At 38.6% G+C, this 22,867-nt stretch overlaps 1 protein-coding gene across 6 annotated transcripts in view; it reads right to left on the reverse strand.

Annotated features, from left to right (window-relative positions):
- Positions 1-22,867, reverse strand: part of Specc1 (sperm antigen with calponin homology and coiled-coil domains 1) — a 269,979-nt gene that overhangs the window by 149,929 nt on the left and 97,183 nt on the right. The window contains exon 1 of one of the 6 annotated variants that reach the window (XM_071603069.1): positions 9,711-9,895. The exons of the other annotated variants lie outside the window; for them this stretch is intronic. Within the exon in view, the coding sequence (XP_071459170.1) occupies positions 9,711-9,750 (40 nt within the window). The 5' untranslated portion in view covers positions 9,751-9,895. Of the gene's footprint in view, positions 1-9,710; positions 9,896-22,867 lie in introns of those variants that run through there. 6 annotated transcript variants of the gene reach the window in all.

Here is a 22,867-nt window from a genome sequence, read left to right on the forward strand (position 1 = left end):
GTTAGAAATAAGAGAAAGATCAAGGAGAAAAGACAGATTTTTCTGAATAGGGCAAGGGTTAAAAAAAAAAGATGAGCTGAGAAAGGATAGTGGTTTGATGGATTTTGAGAAAGGATAATGGTCTGATGGATTTGAAAGAACATGTTTAGGCTGGGGATATGGCTCAAGTAGTAGCGCGCTCGCCTGGCATGCGTGAGGAGGCACTGGGTTTGATCCTCAGCACCACATAAAAATAAAATAAAGATATTGTGTCCACGAAAAGCTAATAAATAAAGAAATAAAGAACATGTTTACCTTATAATGAATTTTAAATCAGATTTTTCTAAATTCTCTCTTTGGAATTTTTTTTGACATGAAAAGTTAATTAACAACATTTTTGTTGTTACCTTGTTGCCTCACATAAAAAATATGAGAGGACAGTGAACAGATATGAGTTATGAAAGACCAGGTAAACACAGGTCCTCTGACAGGAATGAAATGAGACGGTAGGCATGTTCCCTGTGCTGACCAGAAAGAGTCAGTCCCCTTGGCCTAGAATCATGAGTTATCTTTGTAGTGGTGTGGAATGAAGAAAAACTCTTCTCTGCACAAGCTTGTCTGAAGTTCATAACATTAAAAGATTTTTTTATTAAATCCCAGTCTTAAATACTTGTCCATATTAATTTAGAAATAATAAACCTACTCTCTCCTAAGAATTCAAATGTTTCCTGGAAATATGAGAAACAGCTGACATCAGTTCATCAGAACCCTACTTTATGTTAAGGGCTCTTCAGAGTTAGGGGCTAGAGAGATGACAAAGACAAACAAGAATTCAACATCCAAGGGAAGGTAGATGCCAGAGAGGTCCCTCACCAAAGGGAATGGGAAGGTGGTGGACAAACAGGATGAAGGAGAAAAGAGGCTGGGGTGGGTTGGAGGACTGTCCTGAGAGAAGCGTTTTGTCATGTGATAACAAAATCCTCCTAAAGATGGACGCCCTTCAAAATGTTCAGTTTTCATGCTGCTTCTATGGTATTACATGGGCGGTTATGATCTGATTGGAACCATATAAATTTTTTTTTAATAAAGTAAAACAATTCAACAGACTAGATCTAATGAGGCAAGACACTCAAATACTTTCTTGAGTTTGGATGTTTAAATGTCTAAAAACATAAAATCATAGAATGTTAAAGTTAGCAGGAAATTTAGAGCTAACCTCTAACACACTCTCATATCTTTTATATGAGGCAACAAGATACCAACAAAAACATTTTGTTAATTAACCTTTCATGTAAAAAAAAAATTCCAAAGAGAGAATTTAGAAAAATCTGATTTAAAAAATCATTATAAGGTAAACATCTTCTTTCAAATCCATCAAACCAAACCATTATATCTAAAAAGAAAAATCCTAAGATTGAGATAGATGTCTACAAGGCATTTTACAAAATTCAGCAAGTATTTATGATTTTTTTTGTTGTTGTTGCTGGGGAGGAACCCAGGGCCTTGTGCATGCTAAAACATGTACTCAACTAGTGATCTATACTTTCAGTCTCTATTTCTAATTTTAAAAACTGTAATATATGAAGGATAACTCCTTCATATAAAAGATGATATCTATCTCATCTCTCTAGTTTCTATGCTTCTGTGAATTTATGGTTTATCATAGAGGGCTTGTATGTTTCCTATTTCTCCCCCAGGTTTTATACATTTTGTTCATTCTGTGATTGTGACCTTTATATCCTTACCTCTACCCCCGACTCCCATGCAGGGAATTGAACCCAGGGCCTCAGGAGTGCTAAGCATGTACTCTACTACTGACTTATATCCCTACCCTTGAATGTAACTTTTTAATAAATAATTCATTGTTGATTTCTGATTACTACTAACATAAAAGAAAACCACTGTTATATATACATTCACATACATACATACATACATACTTTTCATATTTGAATATGCATATTCATTTACAAGATGGGTTACCTTACTGAATTCTCCTTAGTTCTAAGTTTTTCAGTGAACTCCATGGCTATTTTTTCTCAATTTTATCCATGGCTGTTCTAATAAAAGAATTACAGTACTTATAAATAATACTAATATTATCTCATTTTTAATAAGCATTTTCAAAAGAGCTTAACTACTTTGGATAGTATATCTGAAAACGATATTGTACAGCTCTACCAGGGTACCACTGTCTTGTTCCAGATCTTTATGGGAATATTTTTAGTTTTCTGTTAAGCTGCTTTAAGACCATTTTAGTTATTATCTTAAGAAAGGATCCATGCCATTCCAATATGAATTAAATGTTTATGAGGTAGATGTTAAATTTTATTAAATGTTTTATTGACATATAGTAAAACAATTTTTCTCATTAAATTTGCTTATTTTGTGCTGGGGTTGTAGCTCAGTGGTAGAGCACTTGCTCCACATGCATGAGGTACTGGGTTTGATCCTTAGCACCACATAAAAATAAATAAATAAAATAAAGGTAAAAAAAATTTTAAATTTACTTATTTTGCAAATCCTATTTATTTAATAACATTATTACACTCTTGCAACAAGCCAGTTTTTAGCTGATGGTGTAATATTTTATAAAATATACGGTTTGGTTAAATTTGGCTTATATTTTAGTTAAAGCTCATACTTTACATTTGTAAGAATGTACTATTGTAGCCTCTGTAGCTTTATCTACTCCATTCTTTAACAATCTACTTGTACATTTTTCAATTCTAGTGCTTATTTTAATGTTCTTTCATATTTATTCAACAAATATTAACTAAATGCCATCCATGTGCTAAGGAAAGAGAAAAAGTGAAATTGACAAAGTTATAATTTACTGGATTAATTTCTGTGCTTCTTAAAAACTTTCCTGTTAGCCGGGCACCATGGCACACACCTTTAATACCAGTGGCTCAGGAGGCTGAGGCAGGAGGATCATGAGTTCAAACCCAGCCTCAGCAATGGCAAGGCCCTAAGAAACTCAGTGAGACCCTGTCTCTAAATAAAATACAAAATAGGGCTGGGAATGTGGCTCAGTGGTTGAGTGCCCCTGAGTTCAATCCCTGGTACCTCCCCGCCAAAAAAAAAAAAAAACTTTCCTAGGGGTCAAGGTTGTGGCCTGTAGAGCACTTGTCTAGTGTGTGTGAGGCACTGGGTTTGATCCCCAGCACCACATAAAAATAAACAAATAAAATAAGGGTATTGTCTATCTATAACTAAATATATATATGCTTCTGTGAATTTATGGTTTATCATAGAGGGCTTGTACCTTTCTTATTTCTCCCCCAGGTTTTATACATTTTGTTCATTCTGTGACTATATCCTCACCTCCACCGAACTCCCATGCAGGAGTTGTTAAAAAATAACAACTTTCCTGTTTCCCAGATTTCTTGTCTTTTGTGGGGTTTTTTGAGATGGGGTCTTGTTATATGGCCCAAGTTGGCCTCCATCTTATGTTCAAGCATCCTCCTAACTCAGCCTCTCCCAAATAGGTGGAACTCAGGAATGGTACTACCATACCTGGTCTGTTTTTTATTTTCTAATGCTTTTTGTGTACTTCATTTTTATTTATTTATTTATTTATTTTATGTGGTGCTGAGGATCGAACCCAGTGCCTCGCACGTGGTAGGCAAGTACTCTACCGCTGAGCCACAACCCCAGCTCCATGTACTTCATTTATTTTTATTCTTTCTTGATGATAAAAGCTTTCTGAAGAATGAATTTTCTTTATTTATTTTCTTTATTTTATTTGTGACTATTGGTATTCATGTTATTTTTCTAAATTATTTATATAGTTTTTAGCTCCCATTGAATAAAAAATTTTAAATAGCTTTTAAATTTTCAGTTTTTATTATTTACAGTTTATTGATTATGATCACAGGGTAACCAGTAAAATTTCCCTTAAAAAGAGTATAATGAGGGCTGGGGTTGTGGCTCAGTGGCAGAGCACTTTCCTAACAATGTGTGAGGCACTGAATTAGATTCTCAGCACCACTTATATAAATAAATAAAATAAAGGTCCATTGACAACTAAAAATTATTGACAAAAAAATGAGTATAATGAGGTTTCTTTTTGGTCTTAATGAATAGGTAAATGTCTTAACCATTCCATGAACATTCTGAAAAAATGGTTTGTGTATGACACATGGTTAAATTCTCCCATTCTACTTGTGAGTGTTCCCATCAGTTTCTAATAGGTTTTCATTACTGCCAATGTTTTGCTATTTAGTGTATCAGATTTTGTAACTTCTACTTTTCTTCTTGGATTATAATTTTACTAACATAAAATGTCCTGTCTCATTTGAGATACTCAGGGTGTGTGTTTGTGTCTTCAACTGATTGTTTCTATTGTTTCAGTGGAGTGACCCTGTAAGTTAAACAGAGCCTAGAGAGACATCCACAGTTAAATCACGTTTGTCTTACTATCAAAAAAGATACTGCCTTAAGATACAGAAAGTATAAGAAAAACAGGCAGCATTCTATCAAGTCAAAGGTCTTTGTAGTTAGGTACAAAAATATTTACGTATTTTAAATGCAAAAAAAAGTGCAAACTCTAATCAAGTGGTATGCCCATATGACCATGGGGCTTTGGGGGGGAGTTGTTCAGGCTCCTATCAGGGGTGATAAGAATTAAGTAAAATATAACTTGACTCCAAAGTACATTGGCATTATAGCACTTCCTTGTTTAATTTTTGAAATCCATGCTGTAGAGAGATTCTGAACTTAGGAATCTATACCTAGTCAAACTGTCAATAAAGCGTGAGGGCAATGTAGGTCAGGAGAAGGTTGAGGAAATTTATCATGTGCAGATTGTCCCTGTATATGCTCAAATCAAATGTTTAAGAATACGTTCAACCAAAACAAAAGGGGCTAAAGTTTACATCTGAAGCTTAAGGAATCAATCCTTGGCCCTGTCAGAGATGTCTGTTTTAAAAATCTCAGCAAACTAAGATGGAAATCCCAAAAATTATATGGAAAGAGATCCCTATATTATTTGGAATAAAACATTTACTAGCCAGGCATAGTAGTGCTAGTAGGTAATCTTAGCAACTTGGGAGACTGATTGCAAGTTCAATGCCAGTCTGCAACTCAACTGAGATCCTGTCTCACAGTAAAAAATAAAAAAGGGCTGATGATATAGCTTAGTTCACACCCAGTTCAATCCCCAATACCACAAATAATTAAATAACTAAAAAAAGTCATGTAAACATCTTTTAACCATGGAAGGACTTAGAACAAGCAGAGAAATATTTTAAAACAATCAAACAAATAGTAATACTAAGTTGCGTTTTAGAATTATATTTTTTATGTTTAAGAGAATTGTATCTATTAAACAGTTACAGGTCAACTTTTTGATTCTACTATAATGTGTAATTGAGTATTAATTTGTGATTTTAATTTGAAAGTGTGCATTTATAGATTCACACATGTAAAAAAGAGAATGTATAAGTGTTTTGAAATATGTATAGACTGAAGAATCACTATGCTTTCTATAACAATTATTAAATTTATGACTTAAAAAACCAAAATTCTCATTCAGACTTTAACAGGAACCTAAACATATTAATAGACACAATTCAAAATGCTTAAAATTTGTTAGTAAAGTTTATATATTGAACTCAATATTAATCAAAGATCCCCTTAAAAGTGATCACTAAATTTTATTGGATTTATAAATAGGATATCACAATGTTGAACTCGAAAGCTTAAATAACTGTTTTTTATTATTCACTTTAATTGACTTAAGTTTTAAAATCAAGTACTATCTGAAAAAGCATATGATTTGGGTTTTGTCTTAATCTGTGGGAAGAAGACTCTTTTTATTAATGAACAGTTTAACCCACTCGGATTTACTACGGCAACAGATATACTTGATCTTATCTTTTTAAAATATGTGTTATCACTGATTTTTTTAAGTAGATATCTTCATTTTAATAAAAAAGGTGCATTTTCCAAAGTATGTCTCTCAGAACACTTCATGAAATTCTTCTACAGAACAAAATATACTTGAGAAAAATGCATACTATACTGAACTCTTAGTGAATATATAAAATCCATGAAATTGAAAACTAATGACAACAGAAGCCAGTAACTCCCGCTCAAGCCCTTTGACCAACCCTCCACCACGTGTATTCCACCACTAGCCTTGGAATACTAACAATGAATTTAGAAAGTTTATGTGTGACTTGCAGAAATGGGGCACAAGAGGAAACTTCTCAACTTTTGTAGTGAGGGTTAGTGGAGAGCCTTGGAAGCTAATAAATCAAGAATTCATAAAAACATAGTATATTATTTTATGTAGAATTATAGGGATAATCACCGCAGCTTTGAAATGCACCAGAAAATAAGTTGGACTATGGATGGATAGAGGGACAAAAAGATGAATGAATATAGCAAAATATTAATTATAGATCCAGGTGATGTGTATTTGCATGTTCACTTATATAAGCCTTTCACCTTTTCAGATTAAAATTCTTAAAAATGAAATATTGACACAAATGTGGTTGAGAATGATCATCAAAAGAGACTGCTAGTGTTCACCACCATCCATGCTATCCTCTGCTTGACACACTGCAGACACTTTCCAGTCACTTGGCATCCTGGTGGGGCTGTGTGACTGAGCTTGGCCTGTGGAATGTGGGTGGAACTGGCATGCACCACTTCCAGGTCCGACCCTTAAAGCCTCCTGCAGGATCCTCTAAGCATTCTCACTCTCCTGAATTCAGGCAGATGGATGGCAATCTAGGAGCCATATGATGAAGATGAAGATGAACATCTAATAACCATCAATAATTCCTCTAAAGGCACCAACTCACAGCAGACTGCCACAGGAGGGATAAATAAACTTTTACTGTCTGAACTGGCTATTTAGGGGATTCATCTGTAACTACAGTTATCATTACCTGTAATACAGAGTGCAACCTGAGGAAGCATTACTTTTATATGTCATACATATTTATCTTTTAAATGCATACATATAAATTTACAACAAGAAGTAAGCAGACTGTCAACTAGTATCAGGACGAGGAAAAGGCTTCTAAGCTCATTTTCTAAGAGATCTTTAGCATACTGGGCACCTTTGCTTGAATACAAACAGTAAAAACTGCAAAACAGACCCCTTCCTCTGGGTTTATACAATCGCAGCTGGGCCCACTCACCCCTTTACCCAGATGTCTTTGAGTAGTGTGCAGACTGCACAACCATGTTCAACAGCCCTCTCTGACAATATAAGAACTGAAAACCTGGTTGGAAACAAGAGTTGTTAACTGGGACCTTCTAGGAAATAAGAGATGTGGTCTTCAGCATGCTGTTCTGTTTCTAGCTGCCCTTAGACACACATCCTTTCAAGTCACTTGATCAATTTTTCTTACCCATCCTGCAGTACCACAATGCGTTACAATGACCCAATTCAGAACATCGCAGATAACACCAAAGATGAACTTTGTTTGCCACCACAGCAAATCCAAGGGCTAGAAAATAAATAGCAGTTAAAAACCTGCCTCCTGCCTGGATACACCCCAAAGTAGGCAAGGAAGAGAAGACCTGGAAGAGATGGTGCCCTCCAGCCCTCTGAATCCTGCTGAAGGAGTCTGAAAGGAGAATTTTACCCCCATTTATTCTTTATTTATTTATTTTGAGATGGGGGTCTCACTATGTCACCCAGACTGTTTTCCAACTCCTGCTTCAGCTTCCCAAGTAGCTGGGACTAGAGTTGTGTGCCATCCCTTTAAAAAGATCCTCCTCACCCAAACATTTGAGGTCCTGCAGATCCACAAAATCCCAAAATTGTGACTGACTGCCCTCCAAGGTCAGATTCTAATCCAATGCACCAATAACTGCCAGTGGGAGGCATCTAATACTGTTCCAGCCCCCATGGTAAAGCAGAGTGGAAATACATTTATCTTTAACAAAACTCTACTTTCCAGAATCTCACTGATACATTTCATCATAGCAATAAGAAGAGACTAGTTAAGATTACACTCATCCTTTCAGTCAAATGTCCAACACTGAAAGTCCTTACCAAGATTTCCCAATCAAGTGTCTTTAACTTCAACGAATCAGACTCAGTTCCTATTCTGAAATTATATAAACCCTGAAAACTACAAACACAAAAGTGTCATTAGCATAAAAATATCTTGGATTTCTTATTCATCAGAATGCTTTAAAATGTAAGGTCACTTGGAAATTGAAACACAAAGATCCAAAAAACTCAAAAGCATTAACAAGAATGACAGTCTTTTTACAATTTTATCTCACAGGAAATAATAATAAACAGGGTTTTTTCACATTTCTTGGGCACTAGTGAGAGGTGTTTTGAAAATGTTACAAATCCTTTACCTAATAAGTTATCAACAGGGTTTACCCAGGCTTCTTTACACAGAAAAATCAATATACTGTTCTTATTTTTGTATATATTGGTTATTCTGCACAGAAAAGTTTGGACAAGTATTGTGTAACTAAAGACTTCTATATAACCTATGCAGTAACCCCACCTCTAAGATTTTTCTTGACAGTGTTTCTGTGTAGTTATTGAAGTTTTCAGTCCTGGCTATTGTACCAGTTCAACATGCCACAGAACCAGGGAGGCACCCACCTTTGCCCAGCCCCAGGAATATGGTCAAAACAAGCAGTTCAAGGACTGAGGCATAAATGACTGAGGCTGAGACAACCAAGTTTTTAATCATAGCACTGCTCCCAATTCAAGGGATAAATCATTTGGACAAATCAGTTCACTTCAGAGCCTCAATTTCCTGGCTCAAATTAAAAATTAAAGATTACTCCTTTAAAAAAGATTTAATAGTTATGACTGGTCACATGCCACCAATGGACTCCAACATTAGATCAACTATCTCTTTCCAATCACCTAGGATGCCATTTTTGAGACTAAAATAAAATCCACTTGACTTCATGTGTCAGTACAGAAACGTTCTGTTTCGTTTTTTTAAACGCAACCCGTGGTTATTAGCATCAAAATCTGTGCGGGAGTCCAGGATGAAGGACCAGAAGATGAAATCTAGAGCCCAGCTGTCTCTACAAAAGCTCACTCCCTTCATTTCCAAGGAAATAAAAATTTGATAAACTGGACAAGTTCTGGCATCCCAGAATAAGGACAGATTATGTTGGGGGAAGAAACAAGTCACAATCAAGCCCTTGGTCTGAGTATGAGTAACAAAATCAGCTGACGGGGTCGCCACCTTCCGCGGGACTCCAGAAAAGTGTGTGATATGCAAATGATGCACTGCAAAAAAAAAAAAAAAAAAAAAAAACGGACAATGAGCCAGAAAACCACTGCCAAGTCACACTTCTCGTCGCCCATGGCCCAGAAAGTCTGCAAGAACTGCCTACACCGCATAGGAGACCCGAAGGGCCAGAGAGGTCACACGGTGACGCCTTCACGAAGACCCTTCCCCGACCCCACTTCTCGGGCCGGGCCTGGGAGCTCCTTCCCGCTCCACTCTCGGGAGTCCGGGCTGACCCCGGGGCTTTCAGGTACGTGTTTATAGCGAGTGGCATTTCCTGGTCGCGGAACCAGCACAGGTAATTTCACAACCCCATCAGCGCATTCCAAAGGCAAGAATCACATCGCGGGAACTTCACCTTTCCACACTCGCCCCCACTCCGCGCAGCGGGTAGCGCCACAGCCGCCCGCCCGCCCGCCCGGGAGGCGGGTGGGGGAAGGGCGCTCGGCAGGGGAGGGGGCGCGGCGCGACCCCCAGCCAAACCGCACCGACCTGGTTCGGGATCCTCTGGCCGCCCAGAGTGGTTGCCCATGCTCTGCTGACTCGGGAAGCTGCCGGCTGGCCGGCTTCGGACAGGGTGTCCACCGTGCCGCAGAGCGCGCTGGCTCTGGCTGGAGAGGCAGCTGCGTCCGCGGGTCCGCTCCAGTCAAAGAAAGGGCCGGGCGCCTTCCAGTTCCCGGCGGCCGCCGGCTGAGCCGCTCCTCGTGCCCGCGGGCGGGCCCGCCCCCTCATCTACATACCGCCCGCCCTCCTTCGTTCCACGCGACCCGCCCCCCTCATCTGCATCCCGCCCGAAAGAAAGGGCTGGCCCTCCACGACTCCACGCGGCTCGCTTGGCGCGGCCCGCCCATCTCATCTACATATCCCCGCCCATTCGTCTGCATATCGCTTCCCCGGTGTCCAAAGGGTCCCCTCCCGGTCTTGGGACTGACGCACCGGTTGACCGACTTCTGGCCTCCATCCGCCCACAGCGAGAACTGCAGTTGGACAAGGTAGGCTGGAAAAACCCCACTGCGGAGAGGCTAACGCCAAGAGCCACAGAAAAGGCCAAGTACCGCGCATGTGAAATTAGATCTATCAGAACCAGAAAAACCTAGAGTTGGCACAGAGAAGACGCTTAATAAAGATTTTTCCGGATGAGTGAATGAATGAATCGATGAACAAACAACTCTTGGGGAGGTGAAGAAAAAATAACGCTCGCAAAGAACATGCCCACTAGTCAAGAAGAATACTATCACTAGTAATAAAAATGCATGCGGATCATAAATATTTCTATTTATATACTATACTGCCACTGTTGGAAATGATTAATTTATGCAAATTACCTTGAGCAGCTCTCATTTTACAGTGAAAACACTTAGAACTAACTAAATCTGCAGTGACAATATTTAGAAGTTAAAAAAATCATTAATGGAATGCTAGTCCTGTCTTCTGCATCATTGAACATTACAGTCCATTTTCAGTCATTTTTCCTGACTATCAACATATTAGGACATTGCTAATCACTCCCAGCATTTCAAAACTGTATTCACTTGGTTTTCAGGATGCTATACTCTCCTAGTTTTTGGTCCACCTCCCTGGTGGCCTCTTCTCAATCCCCTTTGTTGGACTTGACCTCTAGACTCTGGAGTGCCTTACAGCTCAGCCGCCTGACTTCTCAACTCTCTTGGTCTTTTATTTCCCAATTTGTGGCTTTTGTTGTTGTTGTTTTAATAGGGGGATTGAACCCAGGGGTACTTAACCACTGTGCCCCACCCCCACCCCCACTTTTTAAATTTTGACACAGGGCCTTGCTAAATTGCTGAGGGTCTCACTAAGTTGCTGAGACTGGCCTTGACCTTGTGGTCCTCCTGCCTCAGCCTCCCAAGTTGCTGGGATTACAGGCATATGCCACCATGGCTGGCCCTACTTGTGGCTTTTAAATACCATCTAAATATCTCCAGGCTGGTCCCCTCTTCTGAAGTTCAGACTTTATTTATCCAACTACTTTCTCAATGACACTTCTTGATGATTCCACTTAGACATCTAAATAAGCATCTCCAATTTAACCAGAACAAAACTGAACTCTTGGTTTTCTCCCATAGATCTATGCCCCTCATATCTTCTCCATTTCCATAAAAGGAAATTCCATTCTTCCAGTGACTCAGACCATAGACTTCAATGCCTCTCACATGCCACAACCAGTTCATCAGCAAATCCCGTTAGTATAGATTGTGTATATCATAAATGCCACTATGTTTCAGTACTTCTTACCTCCCCCACTTACTGCCAAGCCACTTACTGTCAAAGCCACTGTCATCTCCTGCCAGGATTACTGCAACTGCCTTCTAACCAGTCTCCCTTCATCCCCTGCTTCTCTATAGTCTATTCTCCACATACTAGAATAGAGAGTGATGCTTCTAAAACCTAGCTCAAATCATATCATGCCTCCATTTACAATACTCTGATGTGCTTCTGTCTCATGTAAAGGAAAAGTATAAATCAGTGGCCTCCAAGTCCCAGAATAATTTTCCCCTTTCCTCCTCAATGAACTCACCTTCCCCATCTCACACTGGTTTTGCTGCACCAGTCTCCCTACTGTTCTTCAAATTAGCTGAGCATGCTGCCACCTAAGGGCCTTTATACTTGCTATTCCCTCTCCCTGGAACACTCATCAAGATACCTATGTTAAATTGACCATATGATTCACTCTCACCTCCTAGGTCTCTACTCAAGGCCTCTTCTTATTAGGAGCTTCTCTTATAACACCACATTAAAAAGTAAAACAGACCCTCGACCCTCCTGTCCTCTTCTTTTCTGATCTCTGTGACCCTTATCACCATTTTGTACAGTAGGGTTTCCCTTATCCAAGGGGAAAATGTTCCAAGACTCCCTGTGGATGCCTGATATCACAGATAGTACTGAACTGTACCTGTACTGTATGTTTTCCTGTGTGTATGTGCCTATGACAAAGTTTAACTTACAAATTCAGGCACCATAAGAGATTAACAACAATAACTTACTGTAGTTCTTAGCAACCTCAGCGTATGATTTTTTTTCTATCCTTACTAATTTGCAAAATATTTTTATTTAAAGGAAGCACATGGGATGTGGCTCAAGTGGTAGTGTGCTTGCCTGGCATGCGTGCGGCCCGGGTTCGATCCTCAGCACCACATACAAATAAAGATGTTGTGTCCACCGAAAACTGAAAAATAAATATTAAAAATTCTCTCTCTCTCTCTTTAAAAAAAAAAAAAGGAAGCACATTATGGCATCTCTTTTGCACATCACATCCATATTGCCAGCATCACTGGTCTTGTGCTTCGGGATCATTAATAAGTAAATAAGGGGCTGGGGATGTGGCTCAAGCAGTAGCTGGCTCGCCTGGCATGCGTGCAGCCCGTGTTCGATCCTCAGCACCACATACAAACAAAGATGTTGTGTCCGCCAAAAACTAAAAAATAAATATTAAAATTCTCTCTCTCTCTCGCTCTCTCTCTCTCTCTCTCTTTAAAAAAAAAATAAGTAAATAAGGATTACTTGAATAGAAACACTGTGATATGGTGACAGTAGAGCTAATAACCAAGATGGCTACTAAATGAGTAATGACAAGGGATAATGTATACAGTGTTTGATACACTGGACAAAGGGATGATTCACTTCTCAGAGTGGGACAGCCTGAGATGTCATACTTATAATGGCACACAATTTAAAACTTACAAATTGTATATTTCTGGGATATTCTATATTTTCAGACTGTAGTTGATCATAACTGAAATTGCAAAAAGTAAAACCGAGTATGGGGGCTGCTATATACTCTGAGTATACTAATTGCTTACCCTCCCCTGGAATATAAGCTTCATGAGAGCAGGAACTCTGAAGAAATGAACAAATAGATGGAAAAAAATGTGTAGAATTCATCACATATAAATCAGTCCTTAGTTAGACATTATTTCTTTTTAGTGAAAGTACCATAAATCGGTTTCTCAAATAAAATTAACTGGAGACAAAAGTGTCACAGTTTTCTTTCTGTAATCTACCAAACCTAACACAGCTCTAAACACAGAAAAGCAAATGGACTAAGGAAAATGTGACACAGGACAAAAGGAGAGCAGAAATGTGTATGAGATCATGTCAACCCCCTCCCTTTAAAAAAATGTGAATAATCAGCCCAGAAAAGATGGCTGACTTCCCCAGATGTTTCCAGAATGATAGGTAAAACCTGAGTTTGTGAACATTGTTAACAACAATATAACTTCAGTTTATAGAATAGTTACATACTTACCACTAGAGTTTGGAAACTGATGAGTCATTTTATTAATTTATAATGTGTTGAGTCATTAACATGTCTCTTTATAAACACTGGACAAGTAAGACACCAGCCCAACCTGGACGCCTATGGCTCTTTCAACTCTCACATCAAAAATATCTAGATAATCCTGTGTATCTTATGTCCTTAACATGGTTCATATGTTGCCTCTCTCATCTCTTGCTGCATTCGCTTTAATGTGGGCCTTCATCTCTTACAAGAGTGACTGAATTAGCTTCCCAGTGACTGAATTGCTGCTTCCAGTTTCGCTTGTGTTCAAATTGCTTCTCCTTCCCAACTTTTTAAAAATAACAATTCTGACTATATCAATCCTCAGTTTAAAAGCTCCCTGTGACTCCCCTCTACCTTTAAGACAAAGTCCCTGGTTCTTAAGCCTGATAAACAAGGTCCTTCAAAATCTTGGACCCCATCTTCATACCTACTATTCTAGCCTCATCTTTCAAAAGTGCTATATGTCCTTCTACTTTATATTCCAGCAACATTAAGCCAGTTGTAGTTCCCAAAATACACCTTACTGTCACTGTCCTAGGCCTCTATGCATTTATGTCTGCTATCTCTCTGTTTTGATTACCATCTCATAATTTGGCTGCCTGGCAAATGCCTAGTCATCTTCTATGAATTGGATAGTGCTCTCTTACTTCCGCCTCCCAATTCATCAGTGAAGCTCTAACCTCCAATGTGGTGGAATTTGGAGATAGGGTCTTTAAGAGATAATTAAGTTTAAATGAGGTCATAAGGGTGGGACAATCTGATAGGATTGGTGGCTTTAAAAGAAGATCTCTCTAGCCTTAGGCATGGTGTCACAGGCCTGTAATCCCAGCTACTACTAGGGAAACTGAGACAGGAGGATCTCAAGTTTACAGCCAGCCTCAGAAGCTTAGCAAGACCTTGTCTCAAAATAAGAAGGGCTATGGGGTGTAGCTCAGTGATAAAGCACCAATGGGTTCTGTCCCCTGTATGATGTGTGATGATGTATGTGTGTGTCCCTCTCTCTCCCCCTTCTTCTTGCTTTCTCCCTCTGATAATGTAAGGACACAGTGAGAAGGTAACCTTGTAAAAGCCAAAGAGAGAGCCTTCACCATAACCTGACCATGCTATCTGCATCGTGATCTCAGACTTTAGCCTCCAGAACCTTAAGAAATAAGGTGTTGTTTAAGCCACTCAGACGATGGTATTTGGTTCTGGCTGCCCAAGCAAACTATGGCATCACCTCCTCTGATTAGCCTGCCCATCCCAGGCAGAATTAAAATCCTTCTCCTTCCTGATACTTCTCCATTTTGCAAATGCTTGAATTTCCCCATGTAACTACACCATTTGAATCATTCTTCTTAGGAGACTATCAACTCTCTGAGTGGCAGCAATGCTGTCTTATTCCTCTTTTCCTCCCTAATACCTAACATAAAGTAATTTTTAAAATATTTATTTACCTTACAGTATGGTGAAAACATTAATTTCTCAAACTAAAAAAAACTGGCATGAATATTTGAATTGTTAAAGGAACCTTTGCTGTCTACAGAAATTGTTATACAATGAGAAAACAAAGACATCAAGTCTATCCAGATTTAATCTATAACTTTAACATAATTCAAATCAATCATGAACTTGATGTGTTTATTACTAGGTTCACCTGGAAGAATAAAGGCATTGGGAAATCCAAGAAAATTTGGAAAAGAAAGAATAAAGAATAATGAAACCTACTTTATTAGAATTTCAAAATGCCAAAAAAAATCACATAGTAATGTGATCACAATAAAATGGAAATTAAAATATAGGTTTAAAAGAATTTAATATAAAGTGGCACTTAAAGCTAAAATTAAGCAAAACCCCTATCTCACTCCTTATGACTAAATTCCAATTCAATACTACTTTAATGGGAAAATGTGAAAATGAGAGTCATAAAAGAATATTTATAAAAAAAATATAAAATATCATCTAAAATGTACAAAAGTTGGGCTGGGCATGTGGCTCAAGTGGTAGCGCGCTCGCCTGGCATGCGTGCGGCCCGGGTTCGATCCTCAGCACCACCTACAAACAAAGATGTTGTATCCACCGAAAACTAAAAAATAAATATTAAAAATTCTCTCTCTCTCTCTCTCTCTCTCTCTCTTAAAAAAATAAAATGTACAAAAGTCTTTATTGTTCAGTTTTTCATTTTGAACATTTTCAAATTAATCTATAAGTGTCACAATTATAATACAAAGATCACTATTATATGCCCATCATCTACATATACCAATTGTAAACATTCTACCACATTTGCTTTTTATTTCTACTACCCCTCCCCAATAATTGGGGGAAACTGAGGGTAATGGCGAGGGGGTATATGGAAAATTTTTATACTTTCCACTCAGTTTCCTATAATCTAAAAAATAAAATCCATTAATTTAAACAAATCACAATCAAATAATAACCTGGAGCTGTAATTAACACTATAAAACAGGTGGATGACCTATCTATGAGACAACCCTACCTCTTCCTTATCAAAGAATTCCAGGGCTCTGACCCTGACAGAAGGGTCAGGAGTGATTCTTAATTCACAGTCTGAGTCAGTCACAGTGATTCCATTCTCCTTGCTAGTGACTAGACTGGGCATGCTGTGGGACCTACTTCTGAACAACAACACATGAGGGGAGGTTTGCGGGCGGGTGGGTTGGGAAAAATTCTCCCATTCTTAAGGAGACCCATTGGAAGACCCATTGTTCTTGCCCTGGACTCAAGATGGCCAGAACTATAGCAGAGAACTAGTCAGAACGCCAGGCCAACATAACTTGGGATGATAGACCAGAAAGATGAAAAGAACCTGGATCCCCAATGGCATTACTGAGTCCCCAAATTAAACAACCTTCTGATCACCTAGTTTTCTTTTCTTTATTGCAGCGCTGTAAATGGAACCAGGGCCTTGTGCAGGCTCAGCAAGTACTCCACCACCTCTTGTTTTGTTTTACAACAGTAGTACACTTGTCCAGTGTTGAAGTCCAGCTGAATCGGGTATGATCTGACCTAGTAGCTACTCTTTTTCTCTTCTTACAAGTAAAGAACTGAGATCCAGAGAGATTAAGCTATCTTGCCCAAGGTCATGCAGATTAAATGTGGGGAACTGGAATTTAATTCAGGCCGACTGCCTCCAAAGGACCACCCCATTTTGTCTCCAGTAGAAGCTGGGCACAGAATCTTCAAAGAGAAGCCAATATTTCAGGAGTCAGAGAAAACAAATAGTATCTTGCAATATAAGAAACTATAAACTGTGGAATATCCTTAAGGAGAAAACTCTCTTAAATTATTATTATTATTAATTCTCTTAAATTAGAAAGAACATATTTTCATTCTCAGTTTGTATTCTTAACTTGAATATGAATGACAGCCCTACAGTCTAAAGGAAAGAATATCAATATAATCAGCACTACAAAGATAATGTGTTTTTTGTTCATTTGTTTTTGGCAGTACCAAAGGTTAAACCCAGGGGCACTTTACCACTGAGCTGCATCCCCAGGCCCTTTTGTTTTTTATTTTGAAACAGGGTCTCTATATGGTGCCTAGGCTGGCCTCAAACTTGCAATCCTCCTGCCTCAGCCTCTCTAGTCTATGGGATTACAAGAGTTCACCACTCTTCCCAGCTATAATCACCACTGAAAAACCATGTACAAGGCTCTGGGTTCAATTCAGAGCACCAAAAAGTTAATTAAACAACAACAACAAAACCATACCCAGAAAAATCTCCCATACTTATCTCAGTCACAGACTCATTAAGTGACTCTGTTCAGGCCACCCCTTGAGAAGATTATTATCAACCTACTGCCTTGTCTCAGAATCTGGTACAAATTAAAAAAAAAAAAAAATGTTACTGGCCTTCGATGTTTTGAAGTACTTCACACTATATGTGAACAAAAAACAGAGTTGAATTCCTATCTATGTATTTTGTGCATCCCATATTTTCCTAAATTATATTTCTGGGGTTAAAAATGGGGTCACATGGGGCTGGAGATGTGGCTCAAGCGGTAGCGCGCTCGCCTGGCATGCGTGCGGCCCGGGTTTGATCCTCAGCACCACGTACAAACAAAGATGTTGTGTCCACCAAGAACTAAAAAAAAATAAACATTAAAAAAAATTCTCTCTCTCTCTCTTTAAAAAAAAAATGGGGTCACATTAACAATACACAGTGTATTTTCACGGCTCTAATCATTTACTATTATAACTTGACCTTCATTCTCACTGCAAAGCTTCCCCAATTATTTCTGCCAGAAGTACGTTACTTTTTCTCAATGAACTTACAGCATGTGTTCTTCACATTCACTGGTCTTCCAAACTCCCTTAAGAAGCTCAGTGGCAGCAGCCCAGCCGTCCACCCTCTGTTCTACTGCACAAGGAGGTCCCCCATTGCCTCTCATCCCGGTTAACGGTTACCCTGCAGTAGGCCCTGGGGCTCCTCCCCAGGCTCGAGCCTAACATCCACACAGTTCCCAGTTTCTGTGCCTCTGTAATCACATCCTGCCCCTGCTACTGACCTCCTCTAGGGGACACCCATGTCTGACCTGGATTCCCACAAGACCCAGGACTACCTCCCCTGACCCCAAAGGACACTAATATTTGTTGTGATAGTGATATCACTACTGACAGAGATGTTTGGAAAGATAATTACCATAGCTTAACACCAGTTGCTTCTAAGAGGGGATGTTTTGGATAAGTTTTATTTAACTTTCTTCTTTATACTTTCTTTTTTTCCCTATTATTCTCTTTAATTTTTTTAACTCATGGTAAAACACACATGAATTTTACCATCTTCATCATTTTTAAGTGTTTCTTTCAGTGACACAAAGTACATTCACACTGTTACATATTCATTTCCAGAATTTTTATCTTGCAAAGCAAAACTCTGTACCCATTAAACAACAACTCCCTACTCCCTCTTCTCCTAGCTCCTCACAATCACTGGTCTACTTTCTACATCTAAGGATTTTACAGCTCTAGGTAACCTCATAAGAGTGAGATCATACAGTGTTTATCCTCTTGTGACTGGCTTATTGTACTCAGCATAATGTCTTCAAGGTTGTCGATGTTGTAGCATGTGTCATAATTTCCTCCTTTTTAAGGCTGCATAGCATCTGTCCATCTATGAATGGACATCTGGATGGCTTCCACCTTTTGATTATTGCAAACTATGCTCTTATAAACGTGGGTGTACACATATCTTTCATAGTCCCTGCATTCAATTATTTTGGATATGTACCCAGACGTGGAAATAATGGATTATATTATACTTTTATTTTTAGGACATCACTTTGTTCTGTACTCTTTAAGTTATCAAGCATAAATCATTTTAATAAAAATGGCATTTTCCTTACCGAAAGTTGAAAATTACTAATTACCAAAAATAATAATTAAATAGTTTTATGTTCCTTCTGCTGAATATAACAGAAAAGATTTTCCATGCCTTAGAAGGAATTAGATTCCTTTATACCGTTAATAATATTCAGTATCTGTTTTGTACATGATACTATTCAAGTTTTCCATATACTAAGGGAGGACAAAAAGCTCAAATTTCTCAATAAGCCAAAGGCCAACTTGCTGAACAAGGACTTGGTTCACACAACAAAGAAAACCAAGAGAAACTTGAACATGAGGAGAAAAAGAGAAGGTAACAAAGCCAAGTCATTGAATCAGACACAAAGTTCCTTAGGTAAATAGCATGCACATTGGTCTAGAAAACATTCCAATTATGAAAAAGAGGCAGGAAAAGTCCAGAATAGCTCTAGAAGGATAAATAGCAGATCAGTGGTTGCCTGGAGCTGGTGGTAGAAACAGTATGTGACTGGAAAGGGAAGGAGAGAGATTTTTGAGGTAACCAATGTTTTAAAACTCATTCTCAGTGATGGTTCTAACTCGGCCAATTTATTAACAGCCATCGGATGGCACATTTTAAATGGGTGTGGTTTATGGTATGTCAATTTTGCTTCAATAAAGCTGATTTAAAAAAAAAAAAAAGAAAATCAAGGGAGGTAAGTGCAAGAATTTTCAAGACTCTGTGTTGTTTCCGAACTAAAATGAGCCTTGTCCTCTCTTGGAATCAGTTAGCATGACTGAAGCTGGGAGTGCCTTGCCTGCTGGGAATAAAAGCCAGAATGACACAGGCTTGGAAGAAGAGGAAATAAGGGGGAAAAGATAAGGGAGAAAAGCTTCACGCTCACCCTGGAGTTGCTTGCTTACTGAACTGGGCTCAATTCAAAAACACCAAGGATTATTAGGGAAAAAAGAAGAAGCAGGACAAATTGGGACATAGTAAAAACACCTTAACAGAAATACACACGCAATGCTACAGAAGATTTTAAAAGCAAGAAAGCATACCCTGTTGTGAGTTGTTCCAGAAAGGCCTTTTGAAGAGGTGCTACTTATAAGCTTGGTCTCTGCACATTTCTGTCAATGTCTGCAGTGATAAGAGGGGGCAGGGGGCAGCAGGGAGGGAGGCACATCCTGCACAAATAAGGGTGGGGCCACGGGCCCCTGTCTTTGTTCACCAGGTTGAACAAAGGTTTGATTGTGAAAAAGTCACGATCAAGGCACCAACAGGGAAAGGAGATAAGGCTGCAAAGGGGTCACATGAATCAAGGCAAGAGGTTGCCTTACCTAGTGAGGAATGCCTGAAGGTCATGGAGTGGAGAAATAGTCTGATGAGAGTCATGGCAGGAAGATGCTCTGGTCACACAGGAGTTCTCTCTTATAAACCATCTACTTAACATTTTACAGATAACCAATTCTCCAAAATAGCCAATGCAGCCCATGTTGTAAGGCATACTGTCTGATATCCACGGCAAGATGAATACTTTTGGCCAGTAGGTTCCTCTCCAAGACACCCGTGCACTTCTGCTCCCCAGCATTGGGTTGTCTATATACTGAGCCCAGTGTATATGTCCCCAAATCTGTTTATGCTATTTGTGTTGTATTTACCTAAATTATTACAAAACCAATGAAATATGAGTGGTGGTGGTGGGAAGATTATTTCTTCAAAATCCACACTCAATGTTTTGAAAAGCCTCAATGAAGGTGAGTCCCTAAAAGTGGGGACAGCAACTGCAAAAGACTAAGAGAATACACACAATCATATGAAAAGATTCTGCATGCAATCTTCTTAAGTACCTTTATTCTTGCTCATGTTTAAAAAAAAAAACAAAAAACTTAAAGCCAGGAGTGGTGGTGCACATCTGTACCACCATGAGCCTCCCAGCAGTTTTGGAGACTGAGGGAGGAGGATTGCAGGTTCAAAGTCAGACTCAGCAATTTAGTGAGACTGTAAGCAACCTAATGAGAGCCTGTCTCAAAATTAAAAAAAAAAAAAGTAAAAGTGGTTGGGAATGTAGCTTAGTGATTAAGCGGCCCCAGTTTCAATTCCTGTTACAAAAAAAAAAAAAAAAAAATAGCCTAAAACTGGAAGTTACAGATTATGTAATACCAGTGTGAAAAGATGTTAAGGAACTCCAACCTACAGGCCCAATCTAAGAAAATGCTTTAGCCTATAACTAGAGATCAGTGAATGAATGCACACTTGAATGTTTTATGTGAAAATAAAATGAAATATATATGTTTATTTTTTCTTTAGGACTCCCTAATTTAATTTAATTTAAGAAAAGGCCTTGGGCTGGGGCTGTAGCTTAGTGGCAGAGCGCTTGCCTAGCATGTGTTAGGCACTGGGTTCGATCCTCGGCACCACATAAAAATAAACAAATAAAGGCATTCTGACCATCTATAAAAAGAAAAAAGAAGGGCTGGGGATATGGCTCAAGCGGTAGCACGCTCGCCTGGCATGCGTGCGGCCCAGGTTCGATCCTCAGCACCACATACAAACAAAAATGTTGTGTCTGCCAAAAACTAAAAAATAAATATTAAAAAATAATTCTTTAAAAAAAAAAAGGAAAAGAAATGAAATTGTTTTAATTGCTGCATCCCTACCACCCAGAAAGATGCCTAGAACATAGTAAATATTTGTTGAATGAATGAATGCATATGCTGAACAACCTTGATATATTTTTGGCAAATAGTTGGAGAAGTGTTTTATAGTACAAGGGGCAAACTGGGATCAGAGATGCAGGTTTAGGAGTTATCAGGAACCTTGTCTATCTTGTAACTCCAGGGCTTGGACTAGTGATTCCCACTTGAGAGGACATAAGACAAATATCTAATAAAAGGTCTTCAACCTTAAAGGAAACACTTTTGGGGTTGGAAAGGACTTCAATGAAGATCTTCTAATCCTATCAATATATAATATCTTCATGAAGGACTTGTTCAGTATAGAATGAAGACTTCTTTATCAATAATGTGGATCTCTTCATTTCCAGTATGCTTATCTCTGAAATTCCACAGCTACTAGAACATTCTTCAAGATATTAAGTCAAAACCTGGTCCTAATTTTACTTCTTACAAATGAGAAGTAAAAGTTTATTTTTGCTTGATAAAGTGTAAATGATGGTAGTTTGGGAAGAAAAAAAAAAATGTCATCCCCAGAAAGCAAAGCTTCACAGATGTTCAGAGCAGCTTTATTCACAGTTGCCAAAACTTGGAAGCAACGAAGATGTCCTTCATTGGTGAATGAATAAACTGTGGCACAACCAGACAATGGAATATTATTCAGCCCTAAAAAGCTATAAAGCCATGGGAAGATATGGAACAATACTAAATCCATATTACTAAGTGAAAGAAGCCAATCTTCATAAGCTGTATGCCATATGATTTCAATCATATGACATTATGGAAAAGGCAAAATTTAGAGATAGTAAAAAGATCAGTAATTGCCAGGAGTTAGGGGAGGAAGGGATGAACAAGGCAGTGAAACTATTCTGTATGATACTGCAATGATGGACACATGTCACTCTTTATTTGTCCAAACACATGAAATGCATAACACCAAGAGAGAACCCTAATGTGAACTATGGATTTTGAGTGATATTGATGTATCAATGCAGTTAATGGATTGTAACAAATGTGCCACTCCTAATGGAGGATGCTGATATTTGAGAAGGAGAGGGAAAGAACCTTCCTCTCAATTTTGCTGTGAACAAAAAACCCTAAAATAGTAGATCTTAAAAGTTTTAAGAGGGCTGGGGCTGTGGCTCAAGTGGTAGCGCGCTCGCCTGTCATGCGTGCGGCCCGGGTTCGATCCTCAGCACCACATACAAACAAAGATGTTGTGTCCGCCGAGAACTAAAAAAATAAATAAGTATTTTAAAAAAAAATAAAAAAAAAAAAAAAAAAAAAAGTTTTAAGAAAAAAAGAAAACAAAACTTGAAGAGTCTAGGCAAGATGCTGTAAAGTCTAAGGCAGTTGAATGTTTTAATTTTTTTTTTTTTTTTTGCCA

The sequence above is a fragment of the Marmota flaviventris genome, chromosome 17 (assembly GCF_047511675.1).
Source record: "Marmota flaviventris isolate mMarFla1 chromosome 17, mMarFla1.hap1, whole genome shotgun sequence".
Taxonomy (NCBI): Eukaryota; Metazoa; Chordata; class Mammalia; order Rodentia; family Sciuridae; genus Marmota; species Marmota flaviventris.